Below are 18,188 nucleotides of genomic sequence, written 5' to 3' on the forward strand. Positions count from 1 at the left end.
CCAATGTGGACCCGCCGGATGTACACGCACGAAGTAGGAAGCGTGGAGAAAATAATAAATCCTCTATACTATACACCCTTTATTCTCCCGTCTATCCTCATGTCTATCATACTCATACATACACAAAATTGTTCCGGCACAGCGGACATGTGCTCTGGTTGCTGCTCTTGAACCACCGGAACAGACACACCGAGTGGAACGTGTTCTTGCACGTCGCGCACCGTTTGTTCGGCGTCTGCATGTCCGTCGAGATGACCGAGTAGCAAATCGCACACTCGCTCTGTCCCTTCAGAGCCCCCTGCACGTTCTTTCGGAACGCCAACAGCCCGTCTACGAGGCTCCCGTTGGCAAACATGATCACGCCTTGGATCGTCAGAAGCCAGCTCTTCCACTTCTTCTCGTCAACGAGCACCCGGCTTCGGCCTACAACCACCGCAGGCTGCAGAGGGTACGCTGGCGGCAGGGATATCGATATCGCCACCGGCGGGGATTCCTCATCCACGGGGATGCTGGCGATGATCTCAGCGGTTTTCGCCGACGTCTTCACCGTCAAGGCCCGCTCTTCGTTGGGATCTTGAGTCGCAATCCACTCCATGACCCCTTGCAGGGAATCACTGATGATCAGAGGGGACATCTTTAACGAGTCAGTATGCAGTACAACTGCAAGCAGGACATGTGCCTATAGAATGAGGCTTACATATTTCTCGGTCCACGTCTCCACGGGCCCCTTGATGCGCTTCTTGCTGTCGATCCACCAACTCTTGGTCATGTTTGCAACATGCTTCAGACACAAGAAGTACAAGTTCACCAGGAGCCACTGGACCTCCTTCTCAGTGGTTTCCGCCTCGTTAGGCTCGAATGAACGAATGTCGAACTTTGATGCATCCGCCATCTTGCCGTCGGCCTTTTGCAGAAAGTCAAACATGAACTCCAGGAGAGGGACTAACACGTCGTTCTCCTTAATGCTGGTGACGTAGTTCTCCTGAACCGCAAGAGACTACGTCTTGTTAGCCAGAATATCATGAAAAGGCTGACGGGAGCGTACCGCATTCGCAAAGTGGTCAAACACCACCTTCCAACTCAAGAGGTAGGATCGTAGGTCCGCCCAGACTTTATCGTCTCCGTACGAGACAGACACTGCCTGCATATCTGGTGCCTCGAGGAGCAAAGACATAAGTTCATCGGGGAGCCGGACTGCTGTCTTGGACAAAGCCACGTCGAAGGACACCTGCTCCTGGGCACTCGGGATATAGCGGTGGAGGACGGCATACGCCGCCTGCTGGACGCTTCGGCTGCGTGCTGTCAGTAGGGGGAATATCCTGCCGATGTCTTCAATGCTCTCCACGGAAATCGTGTTAATAAGGCGGCATAGAGTGTCCACTGTGACATCACGAGGTTGATGGAAGGCGACAGAAGAATCTTTTCCGTTAGCCCAATCTCCAAGACGCTGCCCAAGTGTACTTACCAAATTTTCTGAGCGTCGATGTCAGTCCGTTGCACAATGCTGCTTTTCGCTCTGACCACGCGTCTTTCACATCATCGTTGCTCTCTTCGTCTGCTACAATCGACCTGATTCGAGAAAAGAGCCTAAATGAAGCCAGAAGGACCGGTAGACCGTCATCTCCGCCACCGATTTCACGCCATGTGTTGTCGAGAATATCCAGGCAATCCTCCCAGTGCGAACCATACATTTCCTGGATGCATGGAAGGACAAACGTCAAGCTTTGCAAGATTTCCGCCTTGAGGCTAAGTTGTAGGTCTTCCGATTGTAGACACTGTATGAGATTTTTGACAAAGAACATCAGCCGCTGTGTTGGGATCGCCGAGGCGGCGTCGTCTTCTCCTGCCAGAAGTAGGTTGAGTAATGACAATTTTCGGAGACCTTTATAAGTTAGCAGATCGACAACATTAAATCACATAGCAAAACTGACCATTTTTGTTCTCGTCCTGGGGTTTCAGCCCTGTCGAATCCGCAATCAATTCGTTGCACAGACGTGTCCCAGCCGGGTTGGAAAGGACCTGGGGTTTAAAAACAAGGAGTGAAGATGCTGATCGAACAGTGTTCGCAGTCCGTACATCCTTACACAACTTGGTTATTTCCTCCGAAGATTTGGACACACCCGCCATGTCTCCACTCTGTAAGACTTTCACAAAGGCCTCCCCGACTCTATAGTCAACCGGAGAGGTGCCGCTTAAGGATTCCAGTTTGCTCTCCCACAATGATACCACCGTCGTTGAAATGGCATCCTTAGACTGTGTCCATTTATTGATAACCTTGCGCCCTTCGTTGACGAGGTCGATGTAGTCTTCTCGCTGCTCTGGTAGCTCTATTCCACTTATACCATTGCTGTTCTCGATGCTCAGATCGTCATCGATCAACTGAACCGCCAACGGCAAATTAAGTATGAGCGTCTCGAGATCCTCAGGGTCCATTTGTCCCGAGATATCGAACAAGGAAAGTAACTTGATAGCATAATATGATAGCCGAAAAGCTGATGAACACCGGCTGGAATCCCGCGAGATATTCTCGTAACGCTTTTGGAATTCGTCGGAAATTTGACGATCGGTAAGAGACACTATGCCACCAAGAGGACTAGTAATCGAGATAGATGACCGAAGAGGCATTTCCAGGAATGGTTGCAAGGCTTGATCCCAAACCTGACGAGTAGGCAAGATGTCCTTTGCAATGCGACCTATCTCGTCAGGCTTCGCATTATGCAATAGATCTTCCGCGATATTCAACAGAGATGTGATCCTTCGAGAATTAGTAATTAATCATCCCGGTCGTCCCATGTTGCGTCACTTACGAGAGTGATTCTTCATTGACAGTATCAAAATTGTGCTGTAAGATTTGGAAACTCGATCTAGCAGTCGTCTCGCTGACTGCCGACTTCTTCATATCCCTGATCAGGTCCTCTGCGAGACTGGCCAAATCTTCGGACGGAGATTCTGCAAGGAAAAGGAGCTTTCCTGTCAGCTTTGAGCCGTGAGGAGAACTCTGGAAATTCTTGAGGGCATTAGGGACTGAAGTGGCTATTTGCGAGAGACCATGCAAAGTGGAGAGGGTCTTGTTCTCCCCGGACAATGCGTCTATAATGGACAGGAATATCGAGTCTGTCAGCTCTCCCTGGGATGTCGGGTTTCGAAGCACTGCAGTCACAATCGACCAATGTAAGATGCTGCCTTCGCAAGCCCTGCGCAGAGCTCGTACAACCAGTGATCCCACTCCACTCTTGTCATCCACTTCATGGAAGTCGAGTGTCGAGAGGAGCTTCTGGAAAGCATGGGCATTGGAAGATTCTGGCTCAGACTGTGCAACCCTTTCAACAATTCTCTCGAAGCTCGACGCATACCCATCCCACGAACGGCATACCAAGATAATAGAGATGATGCGATCGGCAGAGGGCGAAGACAGAAGCTCCAGCGCATCTTTCTGAACAAAGTCTAGCAATGATTTCGAATGCTGAGCAACCAGCGCAACCCGGTGAACCATATTCTCTACGACAGCTGCTGCTCCATATGGCTTGCCGTTTCGCGCTTTGAGGACATCTAGACAATCGTCCAACAATGGCATGTTGGTTTGTTTCAAAATGGTTAATGCCTGAGGTTCACCCTCTGTTTCAGCAAGCATTGAAAGGACAGAACCTTCCAGAGAGAAGAGGCGCTCGGCATGAGCAGAAACTGCATCCTGAGATGATTTAAAGTCTTTCGACTGCTCCGGAGACGAAAGTTTGACAACCTCCAACATGTCGTTTGATAACTGCTTCCACATACTCTCCAGTTCAACTCTGTGATTGTGCGTTGCCAAAATACCTATATAGTCAGTGCAAATAGCTTCAGCCGAATGGGGCGGCAGAGACCACTGAGGCCGGTCTTGTTTGGGCTTGACATATTGAATGACTATAGGTGAAAGTCTTTCATGGAGGAACTGAACTCCAGCATCAGGAGGCAACACCGCGACAAGCCACATCCCCGTATCGATATAGGCCTTCCAAGCAACTGCTCGATTCTGTCGAGGCTCATCTCTCGAGTTAAGCCCATCTTGAAAAGACTCCATCAGACTAGTCGCGGCCGACAATGTAATATTACTTTCGCCGGAATTCTGTGAGTCGATCTTTGCCAGCGTTTGTACCGGGACGGTTTGCAACAACTGGTAAAGATTCGACCAGAAAGAACTGGTTCCCCCCTGAGAACTTTTCTGGATGTACTGGAGCAGCCTCTTAGATGCAGAGGTCTTCCCTGAGTAATCCTCTGTCCACAGCTGTGGCCTCGCAGAAGTCACCTGAAGGAGGGTTTCGGACAGTTCTGAAGCAGAGCCTAACTGCGAAGCGTGCAAACACTTGCCGATTAAGGCGGCACTGATAAGCTTCCAGTCAAGCTCTTCTGGTTCTTTGGCGACTGCCGATCGAAGCAGGATATAAAGGGATTTGCGAACAAAAGGATCCTCATGATAAGATAAGGTCCACAGTGACTTACTGTTGAGAATGGTCTCAACTGTGGGCAAATCCTTCTCAAGATCTTGATGGGTGGAATTTCCTATTTAGAGGTCAGCAATGCCCCTGAAGCACCCTGGGCTTCTCTACTTGCCTATAATGCGATTAAACAGCAGCAATGCGGTAGCTGCAACACGAGCATACTTTGCCTCAGCATCATCAGGCTTCACTGTTCTCTCGTCACTCAATGTCTGAGGAGTCTGCTGAAGAATGACATCATCAACAAAATCGAGGATGGAACTCTGGTATATCTTCCATACACCGATTCTCTTCTCTTCGGTAGAGAAAACATGAGTGAACGAGTCCAAAGCAGACCGATGGACCGGTCTGTCATTGTCATAAAGCCCAGCAAGCCAGGCACCAATCACCTTCGGTAAGAAGCGAACAATACGCTTCCCTACAAGGGAGGCAATGGAGCCTTGGATTGAATGGGCCGACTGTCGTACCCTTCGGGAAATATCAATTGAAGCCCGAGGATATATCTTTATCTGCGCTGCTGTCAGACCAGGAACAATGTGCGTATTTGGATAAGCAAGCATACCCAAGCTTCCAGAAACCCATCATCGAGGGTCCCGCTGTGACTTTCTACAGTCGAAACGTAGCTTCGTAGATCATCCAGTGCCTTCGTTCTCGTCACCTCATCCTTTTTCAGAAAGTTTTTGAACGTAATCGCCAGCTGCGGCTCTGAGAGCCGCGAAAGATCCGGAGGTTCTGTCACATATGTGAGAGAGGAAGGCTCCTTTCCAGCAGTCGAGAATGAACTAGAGAAGCCACCGAAAGAACCAAAGGCACCAGCGGCCGCGCGGCTGCTCGAAGCTTGCGATTTGAACTTTTTACTCATAGTAATGTGGGGTAAAGTGGGATATCAAAATGACTAAAAACAGGGAGCGAAAGGGTCTGTTAAAGGAAAAGACACAAGAGTGAGAGATTGAGTATATCGGCGATCCCATCTAGTAAGTCACGAACTCGTCACCCCGTCCCGACGCTGGGCAAATGGATCTCTGACAGGATTGTTGGTCAACATGACGATTTCCATAAGGCGGCGTGACCGTCGGCGACCATATCGGGACATCACGTGATCTGGTGTCATCGATGGCCCAAAGGGGAAAAGTCGGCGCGAGTCTAGCCGCGCGGTGCAGTTAAACTGAAGAGCTCTCTCGCTCTCTTTTTCTGCCTGACCTGGAGCTCATCCTCAGCCATCACAATGAAGTTCTTCATTGAGTAAGTTGGCTCCTTCTGAACTACTGCTGACCCAGTCGTTAACCCCCGTCTTACGGATAGTGACCTCCCGGTTCTCTTTCCCTATCCTCGTATATACCCGGAGCAATATGCCTACATGTGCGACCTCAAGAAGACCCTCGATGCAGGGGGCCACTGCGTCTTGGAGATGCCCTCGGGCACTGGGAAAACGGTATCCTTGTTGTCGCTGATTGTCGCCTATCAGCTTCACTACCCGGAGCACAGGAAGCTCATATATTGTTCGCGAACTATGTCCGAGATTGAAAAGGCGCTGGCCGAGTTGAAGGCGTTGATGAAGTTCCGTGCCCAGCAACTTGGATACACCGAGGATTTTCGTGCTTTAGGTCTAACCAGTCGAAAGAACTTGTGCCTTCATCCTTCCGTCAAGAGAGAGAAAAGTGGTACAGTGGTTGACGCCAGATGCCGAAGCCTGACCGCAGGATTTGTCAAGGAAAAGAAAGAAAGAGGCGAAGACGTTGAACTCTGCACTTATCACGAGGTATGGGCTATACTGGGCAGCTCCTATCCCTGAATTCTAACATTTGGATATAGAATCTGGACCTGCTCGAACCCCATAACCTCGTTCCTCCCGGCGTCTTCACACTAGACGGTCTCATCAAATACGGCGAGCAACATAAACAATGCCCATATTTTTCCGCACGACGTATGATGCCGTTTTGCAACGTTATCATCTACTCATATCATTACCTCTTGGATCCAAAGATCGCAGAACGAGTGTCCAGGGAATTCTCGAAGGATTGTATAGTGGTTTTTGACGAAGCCCATAATATCGACAATGTGTGTATAGAATCCTTGAGCATCGACATCACGGAGGATTCCTTGCGAAAGGCGACACGAGGAGCGAATAACCTGGAACGAAAGATTACCGAAATGAAAAGCTCCGATGCGGAGAAACTCCAAAACGAATATTCCAAACTGGTGGAAGGGTTACGAGAAGCGGAACAGGCTAGGGAGGAGGACCAGTTCATTTCAAATCCGGTCCTCCCAGATGACCTGCTGAAGGAAGCTGTGCCGGGTAACATACGTCGTGCGGAGCACTTTGTCGCTTTCCTGAAACGATTCATTGAATATCTCAAAACTCGCATGAAAGTCACTCACACCATATCCGAAACACCGCCTTCTTTCCTCACACATGTCAAGGATTTGACTTACATTGAACGAAAACCTCTGCGATTCTGTGCTGAGCGTTTAACGTCCCTCGTGCGGACGCTGGAACTCATCAACATAGAGGACTACCAACCACTGCAAGAGGTGGCGACATTCGCGACTCTCGTCGCGACGTATGATAAGGGCTTTCTCCTCATCCTGGAGCCATTTGAATCGGAAGCAGCAACAGTACCGAACCCAATATTGCATTTCACTTGCTTGGATGCCGCCATCGCCATCAAGCCTGTGTTTGACCGCTTCAGCTCAGTTATCATCACATCTGGAACTCTTTCGCCTCTTGAGATGTACCCCAAAATGCTGGGATTTACGACTGTCATGCAGGAGTCGTATAGTATGACGTTAGCGCGACGATCTTTCCTTCCCATGATTGTCACCCGCGGGTCAGATCAGGCGCAGATCTCGTCCTCGTTCCAGATCCGTAACGACCCTGGTGTGGTGAGAAACTATGGGAATATCGTCTTGGAATTTTCCCGCATCACTCCCGACGGAATTGTCGTTTTCTTTCCGTCATATCTATATATGGAGTCGATTATTAGCATGTGGCAAGGCATGGGTATTTTGGATTCGATATGGAACTACAAATTGATCCTCGTCGAGACCCCCGATGCACAAGAGTCATCCCTGGCGTTGGAAACGTATCGGACTGCATGCTGCAATGGACGAGGTGCCATTCTACTCTGTGTCGCTCGAGGGAAGGTCTCCGAGGGTATCGATTTTGATCACCACTACGGTCGAGCAGTCCTGTGCATCGGCGTCCCATTCCAGTATACAGAGTCTCGCATATTGAAAGCCCGCCTGGAATTCCTTCGAGAGAACTACCGCATCCGGGAAAACGATTTTCTTTCCTTCGATGCTATGCGGCATGCCGCCCAATGCCTGGGTCGTGTCCTTCGTGGCAAGGATGACTACGGAGTCATGGTTCTTGCTGATCGTCGGTTCCAGAAGAAACGATCCCAGCTTCCAAAATGGATCAGCCAAGCCATGCTGGAGAGTGAGACGAATCTCAGTACAGATATGGCAGTCGCCACAGCAAAGAACTTCTTGCGTACTATGGCCCAGCCTTTCAAGGCCAAGGACCAGGAGGGTATCTCGACTTGGAGTTTGGCTGATCTGGAGCGCCACCGCGAGAAACAGATTCTAGAGGAAGAACGAGTTCGGCGAGAAGCCATCGCTAATGGTCATGGGGCCAACGGACACATACCCCCTGCGGATGAATTTGACGACAACATTGACGAAGACCTCATGATGCTAGATGCACAGTGAAAATAAAATGGCGACGCGTCCTAGGTGTCCCCGTACCCTTAATCAGTTTGACTTTACGTTTTGTTTTCTTGGAAATAATACAGCATGATACCATAGCAGTCGGGTGTTCAAAATAGGCAGAATACATTAATTTTTCTCAATCAGCTCTATTCGTCCGCTCATCAAGGCTATCACTAAGAGAAAGACTTTTTTTCTAAATTCCGCTGAGATAGAACTCCAGATGTCGTTGGACACATCAGACAACAAAAGTAGCATACTAAATACAGTCAAGCTTGCAAGCATTTACAACGACAGAAGAAATCCGTAATATCACATGCATCATCCACTCACAATGAATTAAGCCACAGGGGCGAGAACATCAAAAGCACCGGTGCCGACAATACCAGGACGACCGACGACAATCCGACTACTCGGGCTCTTAAGGTTATCAAAGTCTCTCTCAATAACCGCCTCCTTGAGGAATCCCACCGTCGTCTCGAAACTCATCTTGGAGAACGGCGACGAGCCATCTTTAACGAGGCCATTGCGGTTGAAGGCACGGAAGCTACCAGACTGTGTCATCACGTCACCAATCAGGTTAAGGTGGCGGTTGTCAACGGAGATACTGTGACCCTCGAAAACGTCGGACATTTCTCGGACGATAGACGCGCGAGCAGCTTCAACACCGTAGTACTGAAGCATGTGGTGGATGGAGTTGGTGTAGAGAGAGTGAGGCTTGATGATGTCCTGATAGTCGCGCATAGCCAGCAGGTTGACACCTTCCGTGATGACGTGCGCGGGCTCACCCTTGGCTACATCTGCTTCCACGAACGTACAGTTGCCAAGTCCAGGGATGGACTGAATGACAGCAGCACGAGCGGCAGTTTCCACCAATGGAAGAACAAGAAGCTTAGGGGTTGCAATATCGTACTGCAGTTGTACCGTGCACGAGTTGCCCTTCTTGGGGTCAAACTTGAATTGGGTGACCTCGTGGAACTTATTCCGGATATCTTCCTCACGCAGCTTGGTGTCCTTGGTGTCCTCGTCCGAATCATCATCGGAGGCATCTTCCATTTCGACATCGTGGATTCGTTCAGGAGCCTTGCCTTCATCGTCGTCGACCTCTTCGGGGGCATCCTGCTGTCGGATCATCTCCATTTCTTCGTCCTCGGGTCCCTCATACGACACTTGGTTGGAGCGGTTCTGGGCCCCCCGAGAACGCTTAGCATCATCCTCATCGTCTTCGTTATCATCGTCGGCAGGGTCATTGGCACCATCGGCGCCACGAGGGGCCTCCTCGATGGTACCAACGGAGACACCAATCTCAGGCTGCGCGGTCGAGTGGCTCTTCAACGCCTTCTCGTCTTGTCGCTTCTTCAGCTCGGCTCTCGTGAGCTTCACAAGCTTGGGAATAAACTTATTCTGGAGAGTGTTCTGCACATCCTTGGTGTTTATGGCATACTCTGCACAGTACTCGTCGGCCGGGAAGAATGTGACCTCGATATCGTAGATCTTGGCCTTCGTGCTACCTGACGAGATTCTCTCCCGAATTTGGACCTTGTCGACAACCTCTGCAACGCTCAGCTTGCTGATGGCCTTGGCAAACCTTTCAGAATGCTCCTTTGACAGCTCCTCGTTCAAGATCAACGTCATTGTCGGGGTCATGATATTAGCGCTAGCAGTCATGACGATTTCACGTAGACGAGGGATACCCAGCGTCACGTTCTTCGCGGAGTGACCAGCCAAGTGGAAGGTGTTGAGTGTCATCTGAGTGGAAGGTTCGCCAATAGACTGACCGGCCACGATACCGACAGCTTCACCCGGATCCACGACGGATTTCATGTATTTCATATTCATCAGCGTATTGAAGGCCTTCTTACTGAGGAAGCCATCAATTTTCTTCTTCTTGTCTTTCAGGTATCCGTCTTTGTTCTCTTCCTCATACTGTAGACGAGAATGTTAGCCATGTCAGACGTAAATGTCAACCGCGACGGGTTACATACCTCTTTGAGGGCTTGCGAAAACGCCTCAGACACACTGCCTAGGTTGCCTCCGGGGTGATAATGGGCCAGCACCGGGTCCATGGCGTCAACCTTGCCCGACTTGCGCACCTTCTTCATAGCATCCTTGTGCCAGTTGGCAACATCATCCTTCTCCAAATTGTGGAAGTCGCTTCTCAGGTTCACCTGGGACATTATAGACTTGTGGTTCGACGCAAGGAAATCAAATCGCTTGAGCTGAACTTGCTTCGTGATATCAAGGCCATCTTCTCCGTACAAGAATTGGACTATAGAGCCATCGGAAGCTTCGCGAACTGAGGTATCGTACTCAGCTTTCAGCCCTTCCATGCCCTTGATCAAGCAACGTTGTAGATATCCAGATCTAGACGTCTTAACAGCCGTATCAATCAGACCTTCACGACCAGCCATGGCGTGGAAATAATACTCCTGAGGTTTGATGCCAGTCAAGAAACGGCCAGACACATAACCACCAGCCATGGGATTTGTGTCAAAGGCTCTGAACGATGGTAATGTTTTACCACTGATCATGACAGGTACACGACGACCTTCCAAAACTTGCTGGCCAAGGTTGCAGGAAATCAGGTTTGCATTGACGCTCGAACCTTTAGCACCGGAGACGGTCATCGACTGCATTTGGTTCCACGGGAAAGGCTTAACCAAACCGCCAGGAAGACAGGCCTTTGTGATCTCAGTAGAAAGTTTGGCATTTCGAGCATTCGAAACGCTATCCAACCCGCTCTGCTTCTCGTCGTCACGGAGGACTTCCTCCATACGCCGACGGAGTTCTGCGTCTTCGTCTGGGACGGTTGTTTGGTCAAGTGTCACATACTTCAGAGCAACCTCACGCCCAATCTTAGAAGCTTGGCTGAGTTTCTCTTTACGCAAGCGATCACCTTCTTTGGTCAATCGAAGATCGTCGATACCACAAGTGAAAGCACGCATGTTCAAGAACCTCGTCAAGAGTCTTCCAAGAATACCAATCAACTTTCCAGCGATCGTGTGGCCATAGATTTCATGAATAGAATCGATCAGACCGCCGGCAGTAGGTCCAATCTGTTTCTTGTCGAGAATACCACAAAGCATTTCACCGTCCTTGAAAATCACATTGCCTTCTTCGTTTCCTTCGCCCCACCGATCACCAGGGGTTGAAGACTTGCTCATCAAATTGAGTCCAGCTCTTTCTGAGGGCATGATGTTTTTCAGGATCGTTGTAATAATCTGCTTTCCGGTCCAGAGACGCTTTGGCTTGACAATTGTTGGGTCCACAAGTTGAATGCGTTCAGAGATAGTATGGGCGTTCTCAGGTCTCAAGCAACTGTAAAGCAATTCATGATAGTCCTCTTCCTCGAAAAAGCTGTCACGGCAGGTAAACCAGGTTCCCATGGAAATATGATCTTGAATCAGACCTCTGAGGGGTTTCCCGGATGTTGCAACAAGATACTGATGGTCTGCATCCGCAAGCATCATCGCTTCCGCACGAGCCAGTTCGTTTTGAGGGAAGTGCATGTTCATTTCGTCACCATCAAAATCGGCGTTGTAGGTGTTACAGTTGGCATAGTGCATTCGAATGACTCTCTCGTTAGAGAGTACGCGGGCTTTGTGACCCATGATGGAGGGTTTGTGGAGTGTAGGCTGACGGTTCATCAAAACCACATCGCCAGTAGTAAGGTGGCGGTAGACCTTCTTATTGCGCGATCCCTTCATTCGCCAATTTGAGGGCGCCAGTAGTTGGTTTGCGAGGGCCGTACGCTCATCCAGACTCTTAAACTTGAGGTTAGTGACCTGGCCCAACTCGTTCTCAATGGCCGCAGCACCAGGGTATTTGTCGGGGCCATTGATGACCGCTTGTTTCATTTCCCAGAAATTGTGGTTTGTCACCGGCTCGGGGTATGTCAACTTCTTCGCGAACACAAGTGGTACACCGATTTCGTTGGTCTCGATATTTGGATCGGGCGAGATGACACTTCGGGCGGCAAAGTTCACACGCTTGCCCATCATGTTCTTTCTGAACAATCCTTCCTTCTTTTCTAGGATTTGCTTGATGCCGTTGGCGGCACCAGCAACCGCAGCTCCAGTAAGTCCACTCCTATCACGGTCAATGAGGCCATTGACAGTATCTTGGAGTTGCACAATAGCATGGAGAAGATCGCGATAGTCCCGCATACGGGTGAGCGAATCGGAGCCGCCGCTCTGTCTCTCTTTGCTGATCTGGTTGATGATGTCGCAGTTCTTCAGGATCTGAGTCAGTGGCGTGTTTTGCTGGGCCTCCATGATGTCCCCGGCTCCCTGGATGGCGGCAGGACGATACTTGTTGGGCGGTACCAAGATGCTCTTGATAAAGAACATGTCGGCACTAACTCGGGATTCTTTCTTCGACAGTGGGCGAGAGTTGTAGACGAGATTCAGGATATTCTTCTCCTTTTCAAAGAGCAGAGAAATGGCAGCATGAATCTCTGGAGATGGCATGTACTGACCACCTTCAGCCGTCTGCTTCTTGTTTTCAGCCTGGGCAACAACAGCATTTCCCCGGGCCACCTCCTCCTCTGCCCCATGGACCTGAGATGTAGAATCATTAGCAGCAGCCTCCTTTTCCTTAGAATTTAATTTTTTGGCCTGCTGGAGGAGAATCAATGAGTTTGGTGCCTGGAAGCCAGCCTGTACCATGGCGAGTCGAGATTTCTCTGGCAAAGGCTTCCGGAAGATTTTCGAAAACCGATCCCTGCGGTAGCTTGGAGAAATACTATGGTTGAACGTCAGCCGGGTGATCCCCGAAGAGCAAATAGAATGATAGAGAGAGGTTTTCAACATACCCACTGCAGTTGGCACACTTCTTGATTGCAACGATGGCCTTGAAAAATTCTCCAATCACCGCCCGTCTCTGCTCAGCGGCCAAAGGATTCTTCGCACCGGCCATCACGCCTTGCAGCTTACCAGACGCCTGCGCTTCACGAATAGCCTTTTTGACAAACGCATTTCTGCGCGCAATAATATTCTCGTCCTCCATGTCTTCGTCACTATCGGAGCCATCTGCATCTTTCCGGGACTTCTTGACATCCTTTCCTAACCCAATCTGGTCAAGCTCGACCAATTCGTCGACTAGACCATACTGTAAGAGTCGCAACTTGCATTCGTATGTGTTGATCTGGGTCCGGGCCATTTGGAACCGATGGCAGTATACGCATTGCGCCCGAAGGAGACGATACATCTGGTCGAAATGGGTGAGGTTGTAGACATGAACCGGAAGCTCGATATGGCCCGAATGGCCGGTACAAGACCAGGCATTCAAGCGACAAGTCGTGCAGCTGAGAAGAGTCAATATGCAGGGTCCAACCTGAAAACCGTCTCCAAACGGACCGCATGGACTGCGGTCCGGAAGATGGGCGAGAGAGTACTTACGCATGATCACCCCAAGCACCCATAGCCGGGTCATACAGACCACCTGGAACAGGATTGTTGAATGAATCCAGCGTCGGGGTATTGTGGATTCGCTTCACGGAGATAGCTTTGACCTCTTCGTCGGAGTAGACGCCAAAGTCTACTCCAGAGATGGAGGAGGCCACAGGCCGTGCGAAATTCGCCATGATTGCCTGCAGCTCCTTGAGCGACAGAAGGCGCCTAGAGTGCGGATTGATCTCTTTTGCCTCTTTGGCTGCCGCTGCTGGCCTGGAGAGAAAAAAGCGGATACGGACGGTCTGGACGATACAAAAAAAAGTTCACCCAACTTTTTTTCTGCCATGCAACACCGCCTTCTGTCCACGTTGGGAATAGACCATCGCGTCAGTTCACATTTCCTCCTCTCTGCAGGAACTTCCCTTCCTTACCATTTCCCGGTCGCTCACCCTTCAGCTGCCTCCCTGCTTCAGGATCTGGACTCACGTACCTCTTCCCTCTAGGCGACAGTGGCAGCCTGTTTTCACCTCACCATGGCCGACGTCTCGGGCAATGCGCTGAAGCGCCCTCATCCTGAGGACGAGGACAACAACACGCAGAAGAGATCTCGCTCCAACCATGGCTCTCCATTGCCTGCACAAGGAGCGCCAGCTTCCGGAAAGGTGGATATCGAGAAGATGGTGGCGGAAGCAAGAGCAAAGGCAGAGGCTGTACGCGCCCGCCTTCAAGCTGCGAGAGGAGGTACCCCAACCCTCACTCCAGCTGCCTCCAGTCCCAGCCCGACTCCGCCAGCGCCTAGCCCAGCAATGTCTAGATTGGAACAGATGAAGGCCAGGGTAGCAGCTGCTACAGGACGAGCCAATGCTTCAGCCCAACAACGGACCTTCGCCCCCACACCTACGCCTCAACCTCCCCCGTTTGACGACGACGACAGCTCGTCGCGTGCTCGCGGTGGCTTGGATGTCGGCTTACACCCGGCTCTACTTTCGGACACGCTGGATTTCCGGGGCGGGAAGGGACGGCAATCCGTACAGTCAAGGAATCGGCGGACTGAATCTCCCGCTATTGGTGGACGAGATCGTGCAGGGCTGGACCTCTCGGGGCCTTCAGTTGAAGAAATCAAAAACAATCCATATTTTGATCCTAGTCTTGGTCCCAAAGCGACGGTAGCAAAGCCAAGACAGACTCGTCAACTTATTTTCAACCAGAAGGGGAAATATATTCAACAGGCAGCTGCTCTTCGACGCCAAGCCCAGTTGGAGGCTATGAAAAAGCGTATTGCTGAAAGGGCTCGGCTTGCGGGCATTGATGAAGACCTAGACGTTGAGAAGGCGTTCCTTGTTCCCGCTCCCCCGGCACTGGAGTGGTGGGATGAAGGACTTGTTAATGGAGACAGCTACTCGGCCATTGATGATGAACGGAACCTCAAGATCGATACGCCGGATACCATAGTGACGGCCTACGTTCAGCACCCCGTGCTTCTTGATCCGCCTCAGGATAAGCTTGCTCCGACACAGAAACCCATGTACCTGACCCCCAAGGAGCAGGCTAAGATCCGCCGCCAGCGCCGTATGGCCGATCTGAAGGAACAGCAAGCAAAGATTCGGCTGGGACTCGAGCCTGCCCCACCACCGAAGGTCAAGAAGTCGAACCTTATGCGCGTTTTGGGAGAACAAGCAGTCAAAGATCCGACGGCCGTTGAAGCCCGGGTGACCAGAGAGATCGCTGAACGCCGTGCCACCCACGAAGCGACCAACGAGGAACGTAAATTGACTAAGGAACAACGGCGAGAGAAGCTTGCTAGACAGCAAGAACAGGATGCCGAAAAGGGCATATATATGACGGTTTATCGCATTGATAGCCTTGCAAATGGACGAAATCGCTTCAAGATTAGCAAGAACGCTGAGCAAAATGCGCTTACAGGGGTCTGTGTTATGCACCCGAAGTTCAACATCGTTATCGTGGAGGGAGGGTCCCACTCGATCAACAACTACAAGAAGCTTATGATGAACCGAATCGACTGGACGGAAAATGCTGGCCCAAATGCGGTGAGAGAGGGCAATCGTGAAGCTCAGGTGTCGTGGCTCGCCGCGGAGGACGAGCAAACTGGAGCGCTGAAAGATCTAAGTTCCAACACCTGTAGTCTCCTATGGGAGGGTCAAACTAAAGGCCGAAGTTTCCGCAAGTGGTTGGGCGCTCGTGTATGCGAAACCGATTCTCAGGCAAAGGATGTTCTCTCTCGGTCCAAGTTGGAGAACTTCTGGGTTTTGGCAAAGAGTGCGAAACCGAGCGAGTTCTAGTTCATGACCCATGACCTTGGAAGGGTAATGGGCTCACACCATTGATGTGTCATGTATTATAGAATCATATCCTGTTTCACATCATTCGAGTCTATAAGCTATATACCTATTACCGTAAAGTCCAACAAATGGCCTCCAATAGAAAGTAAACTTTTGTTAACCCCCTATGTACACCCTTAGCTCCATCAGATGCTATATCGTATGCGACAGGGAAAAGAGAAAAAGCAAAACATGGTATCTCATAATCATGGCTGGGGAGGTCCCTGGTTGCCGTTACTGAGATGTCGTAAGAGATCCAACTGCGCTTTGACCTGGTCAAAATTCATCGTCGGTTGTTGAGGTTGCTGATTTCCAGTTGCCGGTGTCTGTTGGAAGTGCTGTTGCTGCTGCTGCTGCTGCTGCTGCAGGGCTGCCAAGAACAAGGGATTGATATGAGGCGTTTGCTGGTAAGGGTTTTGTTGTTGAAAAGGTTGTAGGAATGGCATTTGGAAATTAAATGGCGTTGCAGCAGTGCCTTGAGGATAAGCACCCTGTTGCTGAGGTTGCTGCTGTTGGGGCTGCAAGAAGGGTGCAAACGGGAACTGCTGATGCAGGGGATAGGCATTCTGCTGGCTCGGGTTGAACGCTTGGGGCTGGTTATAGTTAGTCGGTTGGGAAGCTGAGGCGTCATGTTGATTGTGTGAATGACGGTCATGGTGGTGGGAATCCCTCGGGCCTCCCCGGCCACGGCCTCCTCTACCGCGGTCAAACCCTCTACCGCGACCTCTTCCACGAAATCCAGCTCCTCTACTTGGCGGACCGTCAGCCTCGACAGGAGCTTCTTGGTGCCCCATCATCTCGTGCAGGTTTTTGGGGCGGGCAAGGGGAGTATAGCCATCTTCAGCGGCATTGTCATCGTAGTTGAGCTCACTTTGGCTGAGCTTGGAAGGCCCAGGAGGTCCCCGTCGAGCCCTTGCCCCATCACCCTTTGCCTCCTTTCTCTCCTGTCGCTTCTGTTTCAACTTCCGTTTGTATTCGGCTTCGGCTTCGTCGTCAGAGAATTCGACCTCATCCTCGGCAATTTCTTCGTCATGGAAGTTCGAGGCATCACTTCCCTTCATTCCCTTGAGGGGCTGTGTGAATACGAAGGTGGACAATTCCTCGACGTAATATATAACCTTCCCTTGGGAGATACCATGCTCTTCAACGGCAGCGGCACTCGGATATCGTACGGCGTAGAGGGGGTTCTCCACTCTGCCTAATGTCTCGGATACCACACCTGCAACAGTGCGATCTTCATGACAGAGCAATGAACCTGTCTCCAGCACTTGGTACTCGCCGGAAGTGCTCGCAGCAATCAGAACGGTGTTCTCCACAACGGCTTCCACATGTCCCAGCAACACAATTTTCATTTCCGGTGTAATAGTGACCTCTGGGATCGGAGGCGCTTCCTCAGGAAGTTCATTTGCGGATTTGATCTGAGCACCTGATTTACCCTTGCCATCACCCTCATCATCAGAGCCGAGCTCAGCCTGCATCAGAATGCGTGCTTGTTCTTCGGGGCTGAGGATTTCGTAGTCTTCGTCGTCATCGCTGTCATCGGAGGAATCGGTAGAAGAGCTATCAGAGGACTCGTATGGGGAGGAATCGATTTCCCATTCGGGGTGTTCTTCTTCCATCTGATCATCCTGGGCTTGTTCCGCAGAAGAGACATTTGCTCCGCTGGTCACGCTGACTTCATTGTGGGATTCATTAGTTTGGTCCACCTGCATTGATTCGTTGTTTTCGGCGGCAGGCTCCTTGGCTGATGTGTCCTCTTTCTGTAACCTAGATTCGATCTCCATATCCGCCGTATTTTGCGACACACCGAGTTCACTCTTGATGGTTTCTTGGTCCTTCGATCCATCGTTCACAAGGCTCAGGCCGGGGATTGCAGGTGCTGCGGTCGATGAGGGGGGATCGCTAATGTTGCTCTTCGCGACACTGTCCACGTTTTCAGGTTTGGTCACAGGGGTACCGGCGACTAACGGGGTGTTATAGAAATCGCTACCATCATCATCTGGCGTCGATGCGACAGGCGCGTCGTTTGCTTTCACAGACAGGCCCTCACTGACATTTGCCTGAGAGTCCACAGAAGGGATGGAAGGAGGCTTTTGATCACTCATTTTGGCGTTTTCTATGTCTTTAGAAATAATATCCCAAAGACAACACCATAAACAGAAGTTTTGATGCTGATATGAGGAGTGATTAGAGAATCTTGTCGGCTGCGGGAACTTTTTTTTCTTCGGGGCTGCCACAGTGGGCCGCGGCGGTCACCGGATAAGCTTATCGATAAC

General features: G+C 50.7%; 5 protein-coding genes across 5 annotated transcripts; 2 read left to right on the plus strand and 3 right to left on the minus strand.

Moving 5' to 3' along the window:
• Positions 1-61: 61 nt before the first annotated feature.
• BDV59DRAFT_173180 (ubiquitin-protein ligase RKR1) lies at positions 62-5,509 on the minus strand. Its single transcript, XM_073688843.1, has 8 exons — positions 5,035-5,509; positions 4,588-4,981; positions 2,808-4,536; positions 1,932-2,755; positions 1,466-1,882; positions 1,046-1,419; positions 698-997; positions 62-634 (listed from the first exon to the last, which is right to left on the minus strand). Exons 1-8 carry the CDS (start codon positions 5,332-5,334, stop codon positions 113-115), a joined length of 4,860 nt encoding a protein of 1,619 aa, XP_073550568.1. The 5' UTR covers positions 5,335-5,509; the 3' UTR covers positions 62-112.
• A 146-nt stretch (positions 5,510-5,655) lies between these two features.
• BDV59DRAFT_173181 (TFIIH/NER complex ATP-dependent 5'-3' DNA helicase subunit RAD3) lies at positions 5,656-8,300 on the plus strand. Its single transcript, XM_073688844.1, has 3 exons — positions 5,656-5,714; positions 5,775-6,231; positions 6,285-8,300. The coding sequence occupies exons 1-3, from the start codon at positions 5,698-5,700 to the stop codon at positions 8,181-8,183; spliced, it is 2,373 nt and encodes a 790-aa protein (XP_073550569.1). The 5' UTR covers positions 5,656-5,697; the 3' UTR covers positions 8,184-8,300.
• Positions 8,301-8,324: 24 nt separating this feature from the next.
• BDV59DRAFT_144544 (DNA-directed RNA polymerase I core subunit RPA190) lies at positions 8,325-13,841 on the minus strand. The gene is made up of 4 exons (XM_073687239.1): positions 13,580-13,841; positions 12,994-13,485; positions 10,166-12,923; positions 8,325-10,106 (listed from the first exon to the last, which is right to left on the minus strand). The coding sequence occupies exons 1-4, from the start codon at positions 13,762-13,764 to the stop codon at positions 8,520-8,522; spliced, it is 5,022 nt and encodes a 1,673-aa protein (XP_073550570.1). The 5' UTR covers positions 13,765-13,841; the 3' UTR covers positions 8,325-8,519.
• A 152-nt stretch (positions 13,842-13,993) lies between these two features.
• BDV59DRAFT_173183 (U4/U6-U5 snRNP complex subunit PRP3) lies at positions 13,994-16,275 on the plus strand. The gene has a single exon (XM_073688845.1). It carries the CDS (start codon positions 14,107-14,109, stop codon positions 15,871-15,873), a length of 1,767 nt encoding a protein of 588 aa, XP_073550571.1. The 5' UTR covers positions 13,994-14,106; the 3' UTR covers positions 15,874-16,275.
• Positions 15,940-18,088, minus strand: BDV59DRAFT_144550 (RNA-binding snoRNP assembly protein NAF1). The gene has a single exon (XM_073687240.1). It carries the CDS (start codon positions 18,015-18,017, stop codon positions 16,119-16,121), a length of 1,899 nt encoding a protein of 632 aa, XP_073550572.1. The 5' UTR covers positions 18,018-18,088; the 3' UTR covers positions 15,940-16,118.
• Between the last annotated feature and the right edge of the window lie 100 nt (positions 18,089-18,188).

This window comes from Aspergillus ambiguus (genome assembly GCF_047715705.1).
Source record: "Aspergillus ambiguus strain CBS 117.58 unplaced genomic scaffold BDV59scaffold_6, whole genome shotgun sequence".
Classification (NCBI taxonomy): domain Eukaryota; kingdom Fungi; phylum Ascomycota; class Eurotiomycetes; order Eurotiales; family Aspergillaceae; genus Aspergillus; species Aspergillus ambiguus.

Bases quoted from the DNA above. Each gene is read 5' to 3' on its own strand.
- BDV59DRAFT_173180 (XM_073688843.1), bottom strand. From the start codon at position 5,334: ATGAGTAAAAAGTTCAAATCGCAAGCTTCGAGCAGCCGCGCGGCCGCT. The intron at 1,420-1,465 runs GTAAGTACACTT...CTAACGGAAAAG, and splicing joins ATCGACGCTCAGAAAATTTG to ATTCTTCTGTCGCCTTCCAT. The intron at 635-697 runs GTAAGCCTCATT...GACTCGTTAAAG, and splicing joins AGACGTGGACCGAGAAATAT to ATGTCCCCTCTGATCATCAG.
- BDV59DRAFT_173181 (XM_073688844.1), top strand. The intron at 6,232-6,284 runs GTATGGGCTATA...ATTTGGATATAG, and splicing joins AACTCTGCACTTATCACGAG to AATCTGGACCTGCTCGAACC.
- BDV59DRAFT_144544 (XM_073687239.1), bottom strand. From the start codon at position 13,764: ATGGCGAATTTCGCACGGCCTGTGGCCTCCTCCATCTCTGGAGTAGAC. The intron at 13,486-13,579 runs GTAAGTACTCTC...GACTCTTCTCAG, and splicing joins GGTGCTTGGGGTGATCATGC to CTGCACGACTTGTCGCTTGA. The intron at 12,924-12,993 runs GTATGTTGAAAA...GTTCAACCATAG, and splicing joins AAGTGTGCCAACTGCAGTGG to TATTTCTCCAAGCTACCGCA.
- BDV59DRAFT_173183 (XM_073688845.1), top strand. From the start codon at position 14,107: ATGGCCGACGTCTCGGGCAATGCGCTGAAGCGCCCTCATCCTGAGGAC.
- BDV59DRAFT_144550 (XM_073687240.1), bottom strand. From the start codon at position 18,017: ATGAGTGATCAAAAGCCTCCTTCCATCCCTTCTGTGGACTCTCAGGCA.